Source organism: Herpailurus yagouaroundi, unplaced genomic scaffold, assembly GCF_014898765.1.
Source record: "Herpailurus yagouaroundi ecotype Mexico unplaced genomic scaffold, PumYag 140, whole genome shotgun sequence".
NCBI lineage: Eukaryota > Metazoa > Chordata > Mammalia > Carnivora > Felidae > Herpailurus > Herpailurus yagouaroundi.
In genome coordinates this window covers 23,886,623-23,900,292 of record NW_024412395.1, presented here as the reverse complement: position 1 = coordinate 23,900,292, position 13,670 = coordinate 23,886,623, and the positions used below count along the sequence as shown (strand labels likewise).

Sequence of the window (13,670 nt, the reverse complement as noted above, 5' to 3'; positions counted from 1 at the left end):
AAGGCATGTAAATTTTTTCAAGTGCCCATTATATGTCAATTATATTGTTAAGTTGTTTTATTTACATTATTGAATTCCCACAGTATCTCAGTGAAATGTTTTTGGGAATCTGGCAAAAATAGTTGTTAAATAGATGAGAATTTAAATAGCACCTGGGAATTTACTGAGTACCTAAAATAAGCTGATCTGCTTCATATACCTTATCTGGTTCTTGCAAGAAGTTTATCAGATAGATCTTATCATTCCCGTTAAGTGAATAAAGAAACAGATAAAACAAGAAAGTAAAAACCTTCCATAAGATATAAATCATAAGAAGCAGAGTGACTTTTTGCAAAACCTTTCTCTTTCTAGTATACTATAGTGACATATATCAGATTCTTTTTTTATTTTACTTAAAAGTGAGATATAATTGACATATAACATTATATGAGTTTTGGGTAAACAACATAATGGTTTGGTCTATGTGATATTTTACAGTAATTACTATAATAAGTTTAGTTAGCATCTATTCTATAGCAGATTTTTTATATTCAAAATATCTCAAACAACCTTGAGTCCTAACATACATTAATCTTTTAAATATTAGACAAAGTAATTGAAAATATTTAAATGATCTCTTTAAACCACTATGATTCCATGCATATAGTACTAAAGTTTATTTACTCTGCAAAACTTACCAGTTTTTGAACTTTTGCTGAAGGTTATTGGACATTTTGGTCAACTATTTTCCCCATTGGTTAGGACCCTTGTTAGAGCATTGTTTTCATGAATCAGGGTTCCGAAAGAATCAGTATTCCATTTCATGGATCAGTATTCTTAATTTGATGTGGTACTTACTTATTGGGCTTATCAGACCATAGATCTTAACCTATTTCAATATCCCAAAGTCACCCCAGTTTTATTTTCATCTTTGAAACAATAGTTTTCTTAGCTATTTTGATGTTTTCTTTTCACTTCCATCATGAGCATTAGCACTCGGTAGTCTTTTCAGGTTCATTTTTCACAAAGAAGCAAGGTTTTTATCACTTCACTAGCAATCCTGCAGGCATAAGGAGAGAAAAAACCCAGCCACATTATTACAGTTGAATGATTTTTTTATCACTTATGAACTTTTGAATTCATCCTTTAGCAAACTTACAAATTGCTAAATGGCCTGAAATTTCAGGGTCACTGTGGAATTGGTGAATGTATTAATACTAAAACTTTGAATCAGCGTTCATATATTTCATATATAAATATATGCATGTTAATATATATTATGAATTTATATGTATGTCCATATATATATTATGAATGGAATATTGAGCAAACTTTTCTTTTTTTGTAAATAACTATGAATTATTGAGTATAATAGCATACATTCCCCAAAGTCCTAAGGTGGGGGGAGATGAAATAGGTACTCATCTAACTTTATTTTTTGTGGTATCTTTATTAGCTCCCAATAATACATGTGATGAAAATGCTTTCATGTGTCATAATAAAGTGTGCATCCCCAAGCAGTTTGTTTGTGACCATGATGATGACTGTGGAGATGGCTCCGATGAGTCACTGCAGTGCGGTAAGTATACCCAAACTTTTCATAGAAGATGTTGTCAGGCTGAGTAAGAATCTTTTAAGATATCTTAAGAAATACGTAAATACAAGAACAACACATTTCTTTATGCACTAAGGACATGTAAACTCAGTCATATATAGATGCGCCACAATAACTTTTTTAAGCTCTAGCTTAATTACACATTGACTTGGAGATCATGCCTACGTGTAGCATATTCTTATTAGGAGCCACACAGGAAAATGTTTATGAAAATGTTTTTGGTTTAAAGTGCTTTAAACTTTAAAGACAATATATGGCTAGCTAGGTCAGTCTTATAGCCAAATGAAATACTTGAGTGAGAAAAAAAAAGAATTCACAACTATCAGAGAAATTGGATACGTAATATTTTCCTTTCACCTTATCCTTTTACATGTACACTTATTTGTTAAAATTGAATAATATAATGATAAAATTTATCTTATTGCATATATATTTATAGGACCAGTACATATATAATATGCACACAAATACAAATATAACTTTTGTAGTGAAAATCATTAAAAATTCCTAGTTGAAATTGAATTCTTACATGAACCTAGTATTTTTGTAAGAAGAAAAAAAAACTTAAATACATACATGAGTAAATGTAAAATGAAAAGCATTAAAATCCACATATAATGATGAAAGGCAGTAGATTTAGTGCCCTCTTTTGTTCTTCCTGTGTTGTATCTATAGCCTTGGTTTTTGATAGCAGTCTCTGATAGAAATCATTGGATACCAGTTTTTATGATCATTTCACCATTAAGTCATGGATTCAATGTGATGTTTTAAAAGATACATCATAACTCAAGGTGTTAATCAGAAGTACAATTAATTCTGATTGAATACCTTCCCTCTGTTAGACACTTACTCAGTTGATATGGAGATGAATGAGACAGAGATAGAAGAAATTGCAGACAAACAGGAAGATCAGAAATACAATATAGAAAAATAGCACACATTGTCAGATGGCAATAAGAATCACAATACATGGGAGCAAAGCTGAGAGAATAATTTTTGAGTCACTAAAGAATAAAGAAGCAAGGATTGTTAGAGAAAGTCATATTTGGATGGTAGAGAACATACACAGTGGTTAAAAGCTTGGACCTTAGAGGCAGACAGCCTGGGTCCAGATCCTGGCCCTGCCCCTTACTGTCTGTGTGATCTTTGAAAAGTTATTTCACCTTTTTGTACCCAAATTCTTCATCTATTTTAAATATATATATATATATAATGTATAATATATATATAATGTATAATATATCTATATTAAGGATGTTAAGAGAATTAAGTTAATATTTGTAAAGTGCTAAGAATAGTTCTGCACACATAGAAAGTTCTTTGTATGTTTACAAATGACTGTAAATTGACATGGTTGAAGAATACAATTAGTCTTTTCTGAGGTAAGTTAGAAGTTGAAGCTGGATTCTAAAAAGTCTGGAATATTTGTTAAGGAATTTGTTTTTAATTATTTGGCTCCTAGTTGGCAACACACATTTGAAATAGGGAAATGCCACAGTCAAAATATGTTTCAGGACCATCTTTTTCAGCAGAGTGGATGAAATATTACCCTGGGAGAGGGGAGACATTAGGGAGAAAGTAAGCTAACTAGAAAATTATTGCAATAGTTCTGATGATTAATGATGTGATGATAATCCAGGGCAGAAATGGTGGAATGAGGAGAACAGAATGAGTCAGAATTCATCTACGGCCAGATATGGAGGAGAAAGGAGAATTTCTAGCTCGGATGACTTGGTGGATGGTGTGTTACTATTAATGAACTTTGGAACACAAGAGATTAAGGGCCAAGTTTTGCAGATGCAGAAGAGAAATGTAAAAAAGAATTAATTTTGGATACTTTGAATATGAAGTGTTAATCAGACAATCACATGGAGCTGTACAGTGAGTGTTTGAAAACTTAGTTCCAGAAACCAAAGGATAACCAGGAAAATAAGATTAATTTGGTGGTCATTGGCATAAAGATGATATTCAAAATGTAGCCAAGAATGAGAACACCCAGCACTGCAGAAAGGAAAAGGGGAAAGCAACATGTTGAAGATTGAAGTTAGGGCTTCACCTGCAATATTTTAGAATGGAACAGGAGTTGACTTCATACAGAAAGAAGGATAAAAGGGAACAGCAAACGTGAAGTTAGAAAGATGTCCAGGAGAGTGGATTATAAATATTAAATTAGGAAATTATTTACAGGGTAGTGTGCTCAACATCAAATGCTGAAGGAAGGTGAAATAGATAGAGTCTGAGACACCTTCGAATTCACTTGTCACTTGGTATTTGTTAGCTCAAAGAGGAATTTCAGAAGGCAGATGTGTAAATGGATATTAATGAATTGAGGAAGAGCTGGAGATAAGTGAGGAAACGCTGGCTAGGGTAGTAGGAAAGAAGAGTAAGGTATAGTTAAGAGTTATGTGGATGGATTTTTATTGTTACTGGTCTGGGAGAGACTTGAATGTAATGTACATATTGACCTATTGACTGAGGAGAATGAACTAGTGAGGAACGGGAGGGAAGAAAGACCAGGGAAACTGGAGTATTTTAGAACTCTCTAATTTTGCCATTCTATGTGACAAACATCTCAATTATATAATCATTGTTGAATTATTTTTCAATTGGAATTTTGCCTATTTGTTAATAAACATACAGATCTTATTCCCTCTTTTCAAAAGTAGAATATTTGCCAGATTTACCAGAAAGTTTCTTAATGGAAATGATAGTTTTTATTGTTAACAAACTTAGGAGAAATTCTATCTAATACTCATAATATTCAAAATCAAATGAGTTTTACTTACAAACAGGCATAGATATGAACATTAAAAATTGATGGGTTGATACTGTGATTTGAATAAAGCTTTTTGATACCTCTAAGTATTAATATATAGGATAATTACAATAGTTTTGTTTTTATTGCTTTATAAATTTACTTTTCTTTCATTTTAGCAATGTCTTTACAGTTTCAACACTGCTTCCCAAACACAAACATAGCATTACAGCTTCTGAGAATAATCACTTCATCCATATGTTCTGGTGCTATACCTAATCAAGCTTAGTCTTGAAAAAATGTAATAGCTTTATTCTTGTTTTTCATTCAGAGGGAAATTTTTAGAAGACAGATAATAGGTGAACAGAGATGGTATGGTATCCTCGAGTATTGCATTTCTGTTTCCTCACTCAGAAACACTAAGATTGCCTTGTTTTTTACTTTATTTTCTGGCCCTTAACCCTACTTTTCAACCACAAATATCTCTTCATTATGACCACTGTTCCCAAAAGAAATTAGAAACATTTATCATAGGAGACATGGGTAACTCCCATGGTTAACTAGGTATAGTGTACATTGGGGGATGTAGTTTTAATGAGTATTTGTTATATGAATTAGAAGGTTTGTTTTTTTTGTCTCTAGCATATCGACAGTGTAATGTGGAAGAATTTAGTTGTGCTGATGGACGATGCCTCCTAAGTACTCAATGGCAGTGTGATGGAGACTTTGATTGCCCTGACCATTCTGATGAAGCACCTTTAAACCCAAAGTGCAAAAGTGCAGGTACAGAAAATATATAATATGCTTATTCCACAATTTGCTTTTTACTTTATATTTTTAAGTATTTTTTAAAGTTGATTCATTTTTAAGAGATAGAGACAGTGTCAGCTGGGGGGAGGGGAGGGCAGAGAGAGAGGGAGACACAGATTCCGAAGCAGACTCCAGGCTCTGAGCTGTCAGCACAGAGCATGATGTGGGACTCGAACCCATGAACCATGAGACCATGACCTGAACCAAAGTCAGACGCCCAACAGACTGATCCACCCAGATGCCCCCCAACATTTGCTTTTTAATGGCAAAACTGTGACTCTGATTGTCATTCTAGTATGATATTCAAGGAAAAATGCAAATAATTAAGCATGTGATGTTTCAAGTGATACCATGCAGGATCCTAGTAATCAACTATGTTTTGAAACTACTTTTAGAAATTTAAATCTGTGCCAAAATACAAAGATTTGAGGCAATGAACTTAATGAATCCATCACCTTGCCCCCTTTGAAAAAGTTATTTTTTCTTAATACATGATTATGTGAAAATAATTTTCTGGTATGGTCCTATTTGAAAATTTAAACATAAAATAAGCTGAGATTTACTGAGAGAAAGTCTGTATGAGTAATACTTAGGCACAATGAAATAAATTGCATATCACTTGAACAGAAATATATACATAGCCAAACTTGGTCTATTTATCATTTCACTATTCCAAAGACTGAATACATAGTCATATATTTAAAATAAACCCAATTGCTTTTTTCTCATGTACTTTACATGCTAATAGGCTTTCTTTTATCATGTATGATAATGAGTAATATTCAACTCATCAGGTTATAAGTACCTGCAAAACCTAAACTCCTTTCCATAGATATATTTGGAAAAACTGTTATTCACCACAAATGTCCTTTTTATGCCCTGACTTAAAAATGTCAATGTTATATTTCCAGGAAGAAAAAGAATTTAGGAATATCTACCGATTCTAGATTCTTAATTTTTAGTGACATATAATTTCTTAGAGACCTGTGGCTTGAGGGAAATGTCAAATTATCATCATACTTTTAAATTTCATCTTCACAATATAGGTGAAGACAGAAATGCTCCATTAATTTTACTAGAGATGCTTATTTTGATTGTTAATTTTCATGGCAAAGAAAGATTTTCAATAAGTGTTGAACATGAAAGTACATTTTGCCCTTGATTTTTTTTATATTTTGTGTATAAAATATTACACTATGTATAGAGAATTGTAGATGCACATATATTTACCATAATTTTTGACAGATAAGTTATCATATTTATGAATGTTTTCAACAATTGTAGTATAAAGCAATGGCATGCCCTTTATGTTCCATTTGTTTTATTTTCTTTTTCCAGAACAGTCATGCAACAGTTCATTTTTTATGTGCAAAAATGGCAGGTGCATTCCCAGTGGAGGTCTTTGTGACAATAAGGATGACTGTGGCGATGGCTCGGATGAGAGAAACTGCCATATAAATGAATGTTTGAGTAAGAAAGTCAGTGGATGTTCTCAAGATTGTCAAGACCTTCCAGTCAGTTACAAGGTAGGTACTCATCAAAAATAGCAAATCACACGATACATTAGAATTTGAGATAGTGAACGCTATTTAATCCACTATAACTGTAAGACTTAAAATGCATCATAATATTGTTGAAGATATATGAAAATGTTGAACATTTTCAATGTATGCTGAACATAAAGAAAAACAAAATCAACAGAAGACCAGTGTTTAGGGAGATACTGCCACGTTGGTGGCACAAAAATATGTATGCAACTCTTAAGTTCTCATTTCTTCTCTCATTCTTTCTCCCATCTTTGAAGTGAAATGGACTGAGCATCTGTCTACCACAACATTGGATAATACAATATTTTTCATATAAACAGAAAAAAAAACAGAACACATGAATTATTAGGACTGAGTGCAGGTACACTAAAAATATATCATGCCTAATATCCTAATTGACTTTTGTTAGTACCATTTTCCTGAGGAGGGTGATTCACTGACAAAACTGATTGGCAAGAATAGCTCTTAAAAACATCTCCTTTTCATTCATGTTGGAAAGGAGGGTGCAAATGAACATAAAATTAAAGCTGTACAGTAAGTTTGATTATGGTTGGGGAAATCTTAGGAAGAGCAATTCATTCAGAAGTCACGGTTTTTAAGTGAACACTAGTTCTGTCTGAATCAGCAATAGGACAGGCTCCTCTAAAACACAGACTCAGTCTAATGCCAATTATAGTATTACAGAGGTTAGATTTTATTCTACTGAATTCCACACTGATCAGAACACACCTGGGGTACTATACACACTTATGGACAGGGCATTTTAAGAGGAACCTTGACAAATTGTAGTGTATACAAATTTGTACATCCAGAAGCATAAGGAGTATGGAGCACACACCTTTAGGAGTTTTCCCTGGAGCAAAGATGAATTGTTATCTGTATTCAAATATATGAAGTACTGGAATAGGGAGCAACCTAGTCTGAGTTTGTTTCGAAGGTTGGAATTATAAATTAGGAGGCAGATTCTGTTCATTATAAGGGAAAGTGTTGTAAAATACTCTTTACTTGGAAAGAACTGTCTCATTTCTCACTACTAAAGAGGTTAAATTGTGGCTTTCTTTAAAGCATGCTAGAGAAAATATTTGTATATTGCAAAGATGTTGTATCTTTTTTCTTGCCAGCCTTGACATCCCATGATAGGCCACTTCTGTCAAATGGTAAATTTAGCCAACCACTTTGGCATCTGTAATCTCTGAATTTCTGGTATTGTGATTAATTTAACTACATTGATAGGATTTAATTGTATGTAGATGAAACCAGAAAACTACAATGATCATTTTCCTCTATGCAAAACAGGGATAAAAACCAAAACACTAAGGAAGCTACATTTGTTACGAAAAATATTTTTTTAGTTTGAATATTGTATTAAGACTTGGTTAAATTTATAGACTTAAAGGGGTGTCTGGGTGGCTCAGTTGGTTAAGCGTCTGACCTTGGCTCAGGTCATGATCTCACAGTTTGTGGGTTCAAACCCCATGTTGGGCTCTGTGCTGACAGCTCAGAGCCTGGAGCCTGCTTCAGATTCTGTGTCTCCCTCTCCCTCCGCTCCTCCCCTGCTTACACTCTGTCTCTTTCTTTCAAAAATAAACATTTTTTTTTTTTAATTTACAGAGTTAAAACACACATGTAGTCACTTATAACATTGCATTGTTGGTAAAATGAAACAAGACAATGAACCAAAATAACTCTTAATGAGATGAATATCTATCAGATAATCAATTTTGGCAATAAATATTTTGAAACCCAATGGAGCAGAAAAAAATATTATTAGTGACTTATGCACAATCAATATAAAGTGTTTCTTGAAATATTAGGGAACAGGTCATAGAAATATTACAGATAATTAGTTACAATTTCAATGCAGAGTTTATAAATAGTGCTTTAGTTGTATCTGTATAATATATTCTATATTTCTATATGTTTATGGAATCTATAAATCATAGAATCTGTCATCCATCTATCTAGCATCTGTGTATCTTTCCATCTATCTAAAAACTTAAATTTCAAGGTAGATCTCCTTACATTTTTTCTACGTGTATTTAAAATCTGTCATAACAAATATGGTGATAAAATCTAATAATTATAGAATATTAGATAACCACCTTTTGATGTAACATCCAAATGGGCTTTAGTATTTTTATAATGCCTGCATATAAGAAGTACTTAGTACTCAGAAATGCCATATTTAGAAAACTACTGTGGTAGAAATATATATCATCCAGAGCATCATATTAAATCATACTATTTTAATTACTTTATAAGACCCATCATACAGAAATACTTGTTTGTTGATAACTTTAAAAAGAACAGTATTTTCACCTTGACTTCTCAGAAGGGGTCATAGAATGAAGTGAGAATTCTAGTTAAAATAGGTAATATATTTATTTAATCATTTAGAAAGTCTCTGTGTCTGATACCTGACAGAATTGCTATGAATAGCATTCTTGAATATGTACACATGTCAAAACTAATGAATAAAATAAAATATGTATTGGGGAAACAAGACCAATATAAAAATTCAAGCAGAATCAGAAATGAGAGATTTAAATAAAGTTTCAAAGCTAACATTTTACATATTGTGTTAAAAAAAAAAATATATATATATATATATATACATACACATATACATACACACACATTTTTATATTCATGATAATTTGTTGATAGGAAATTGAGTAAAAAGCCTTATATACAACAAAATGCTTATATATTGGGGGGGAGGGGGGGGTGGGAGCTTAATGGTTTCTCTTTTCCAGGAAATGGAGAAAAATATCCAGTAACCAATTTTTCATTACAATAGCTATAGAACATGGCAATAAATCCTCCACCAAATTCTGCAATAAAATGAAAATTGCTTACAAAAGCAAAATTTAGACCTTATGGACTGTGAACAATTTGCACGTTTGTTGTAAGACAAATACAATGTATCTAACTATTCAGCAGGGAGTAATAACATTTACTAAAGCAAGGATCTTATTTTGATGTGAAGGATAATTTACCATGTAAAAATAAATGTACTTCTGGGAGAGAAATAAGTTTTAATGTATGTATTAGAAATAATATTTGTAAAATATTGCTTAAAAAGCTACAAAGAAACTTCTCTGAATTTAATAGGAAAAGTTTGGATAGCTGTATTTCTTTCTGGTAGCTATATGATCCTATATAAAAATTAATACAAATCAGGAAAACTTGAAGTCATTCTTGATGGTGAGAAAAATTAAGATGATATTGAAAATACATAAATCTCACTTTCATAAAAAATGGGGTTTTTTGGTAAATGAAAATGAGAAAATTTAAAACTCAGTTTCCAAGATAGATTAATCTCTCATCTTTTATCTTTGAAGGTACAAATGATTATTCTTTTATTTCACTCAACTTATGAAAGCTAGTCTGGTAGAATGTCCCACTGAGACCTTTGGGTTATTTGGGAGCAAAAATGTTTTTGTTAAAACAAGGTTAACGGATTGGGGGAAATGATCTTTTAAAAAAATCTTCTCTTTCAATAAATAATCTTTTAAAAACTTACTGATAACCTCTTAAACATATTTCATTTGTTTATAGAAATCTATATTTAGTCACTTTTGCCAATTTTACATTAAGAAATTGATTTTCTATAAATGTGGAAGCTATTTGATATAGTAGTTCTATTTGATATAGTAGTTGTATAAACCTGATTAGCCATTCAAAGTGATTTTCAGAAATCCCATTAAAATTAGGACACTGTTTATTTCCTTTTATAATACTCTCTGAGAGGAATTCAGTACATTCTATTAAAATTCCTTTCACTTATCCTAAAGTGCTCCTTGAATTCAACAGTGCCTTATGTCAGCCTATGGATCTCTGGTTTCTGGCCTAAGTGATCTCTACTCCAGTCCTTTTCAGTGATATATTTTAGTATCCTGTCATTTTCTACTTGCGTTTTTTAAAAAATATTTTTTAAAAATTGTGGTAAAATATACATAACATAAAATTTACCATTTTAACCAACTTTTTTCATTTATTTATTTTTGACAGAGAAAGAGAGCCTGAGTGAGGGAGGAGCAGAAAGAGAGGGAGGGGTAGAGACATAGGGAGGAAGAGGGAGAGAAAATCCCAAGCAGGCTCCACGCTGTCAGCGTAGAGCTGGAATGACTCGGGGCTCAGTCTCAGGAACCATGAGATCACAACCTGAGCCAAAATCAAGAGTCGGACGTTCAACCTACTGAGCCACCTAGGCTCCCCTACCATTTTAACAATTTTTAAGTGTACACTTAGGTGACATTAATCACCTCATTTTCCTTTGCCATAGCAAAGCACTGATTGTCCTGACTTCCTTAAACAGGTAGCAGGATGTCTTCTCAAAGAAAGTAAGAGTTTGAGGAGGAGAGTTTAGGAAATCAAGCTGTGGCTTTTGTTTTGATTTGTTGGCTTAAAAATAAAACAAAAAAAAAAAAACTTGTAATTGCTGAGAATTATTAACTAAATATTGGTGTAAATTGTTAACAATGAAAGCGCTTAAGCAATTCATTATGAGCTTAAAGCAATTCATTCCTTATAAAAGAACTTAGTAACAGCCATTTAGTTTGCTTTGGAACATTTCTGGGTGAAGATGAAGTGGCCTCTCCACCAAATAATGTTTTTTTGTGTGTGTGCTTAAAAAACTCAATTGTTTGCTTACTATTTAATAAATGCACATATATCTCTCTGATATATGTGATCTGCCATCACATTTATCCTCAGATAAATAATCTAGGTTATTAAATGTCTGCTTTGAATAACTCTTGGATACCAGTTACTCATAACGATTTAGGGTTTCTTTTTAACTCACTGTCCTTCTCAATATTCACACATTCCTTAATTCCAAAAGTGCTAAAGAGTCTTGGTAAAGATAGTATGATCATAATCATCTGGCCAATTATAGATTCATTTTGTATAATTATAATTCTCATATGCTGCCTGGCAGAGATTGAATATAGACCTGAAAGACAGTGACCAGTCACAGTACGTCATTATTTTCGGGACTGCAAAGACATACTATGGTGTGACATCAGAATTTATATGCTGGTTAGTAAATATTGCATATCATCATCAGAGTTTCATATAGTACATGATAGATGCTGAACAAAAGATTTGATGACACAAAAATTGATTAAATTATAGTGGGAAATTATGTTAATATTATTTTATTTCTCCAAACAACATCAGCATGCCAAGTTATGGGATCAGACCCAGTTGACCAATATTAATTGTGCCTTAGTATATGTTATAGACAGTCTCAGCAATCCTCTGGCTTTATCCGGGCAACTTCACCCGTATGTCTCTAGCTTCTCATCAGTTAACTAAAAATAATAATACCTACATCACTGATTTCTGTAAGACCCTGTTGAAATAGCATATGTACCAATGCTAGTAATCTTCAAAGCTCTGCATAATCATTAATTCTTATGATCGTTAAAGTCTTCTAAAAAGTCAAGATAATGCAGTAGAAAAAGAATGAAGGAAGTTGACTAGTTTTGTGGTCCTTGCCATGCTATGGCCACATGGCTTTGATGATGTCAGTTAACTTTTATAAAAATCTTGCCAACCTCGGATGATCAAATGAAGATATTTGGGAGAATTTGTTTTTAGTTTTAATATTACTTAATATACATAATTCTTATTAAAGGTTAATCCCTGGAGACAGAAAGACTTGCCATTATCTATTCTTTTTTTAAATTAATTTATTTTTTTAAGTTTACTTATTTATTTTGAGAGACACAGAGACAGCATGAGTGGGGGTAGGTCAGAGAGAGAGGGAGACAGAGAGTCCCATGCTCTCAGCATGGAGCCTGATATGGAGCTCAAACTCATAAAACCATGAGATCATGACCTGAGCTGAAACCAAGAGTCAGATGCTTAACTGACTGACCCATCCAGGCACCCTGTCATTATCTATTCTTAAATGATTTTCTTACTTGAATCATGCTAACAGGATATCCAATAGGAAAAGACAGTGACAATGATATGAAATTATTATACTTGTTTCTCATTCTTTAGTGCAAATGCTGGCCTGGATTCCAACTGAAGGATGATGGTAAAACATGTGTGGATGTTGACGAATGCTCCTTGGGATTTCCGTGTAGCCAGCAATGCATCAATACATATGGGACCTACAAGTGCTTTTGTACAGATGGGTATGAAATACAACCTGATAACCCAAATGGCTGCAAATCACTCTCAGGTATGGAATTGAACTTGTCCACTGATCCAGCCTCAGTTACACATATGGATTCTGAGTTTTATAGCTATTCTTACTGAATTCACTCCCCTTTGCTGTTTCTGAGAAATCAAAATTCTTCCTTACTTACCTTGATATAGGGATATGTCACTCTAATTTTGTGTGCTGTCCACAAACTGTTCTGTTTGTAATAAAATCGCATTATGGTCTTGTGAATTATTAAGTGATTTTTAGATTTTGAGAGTGCTCAGAGGTAAAAAGAACTATTTCTAGCATTTTTTCCTGCTGCATCACAGGTTCTTAAGAGAAGGCTTGACCAAGACTATTAAAGAGCCTATTGTGACTGTATTATAATAGCTTTCCTTCTCCCTTATACCATACATGCTCATATAAGTATGCCAAGAAGGTCAATAATGATAATAGTAATGATGATGACAACAATAGCAATAAATCAGCTCTATAGGACTACTTGAATCCTTCCATAGACTCAGCAAATATTATTAAACTTCTCTTTGTTTCTAGTAGTGAGTTTGACTTTGCAAATTAGAAAATTTAATAGAACGTGGGCCATAATTTTAAAAATATTACAATTCATTAGGGGAGAAAATCACACATATTAAAATAATGCAAAGCAATATATAATAAATGACTGAGCAAAAAATGATACATAATATTGTCTCTACCCCCTCACTTTCTGTGAATCAAACAGCATTGCTAGCTTCTTATGTATATGTATGTCACATTTCTTTTTTTTTTTTTTTTTTTTTT

General features: G+C 32.6%; 1 protein-coding gene across 4 annotated transcripts in view; it reads left to right on the top strand.

Moving 5' to 3' along the window:
- The window catches only part of LRP1B (LDL receptor related protein 1B), a 1,898,953-nt gene that overhangs the window by 1,622,523 nt on the left and 262,760 nt on the right, over positions 1 to 13,670 (top strand). For all 4 annotated transcript variants that reach the window (XM_040474969.1, XM_040474970.1, XM_040474968.1 and 1 more), the window contains exons 53-56: positions 1,436 to 1,558; positions 4,992 to 5,132; positions 6,498 to 6,685; positions 12,722 to 12,905. In XM_040474969.1, the coding sequence (XP_040330903.1) occupies positions 1,436 to 1,558; positions 4,992 to 5,132; positions 6,498 to 6,685; positions 12,722 to 12,905 (636 nt within the window). The remainder of the gene's footprint in view (positions 1 to 1,435; positions 1,559 to 4,991; positions 5,133 to 6,497; positions 6,686 to 12,721; positions 12,906 to 13,670) is intronic.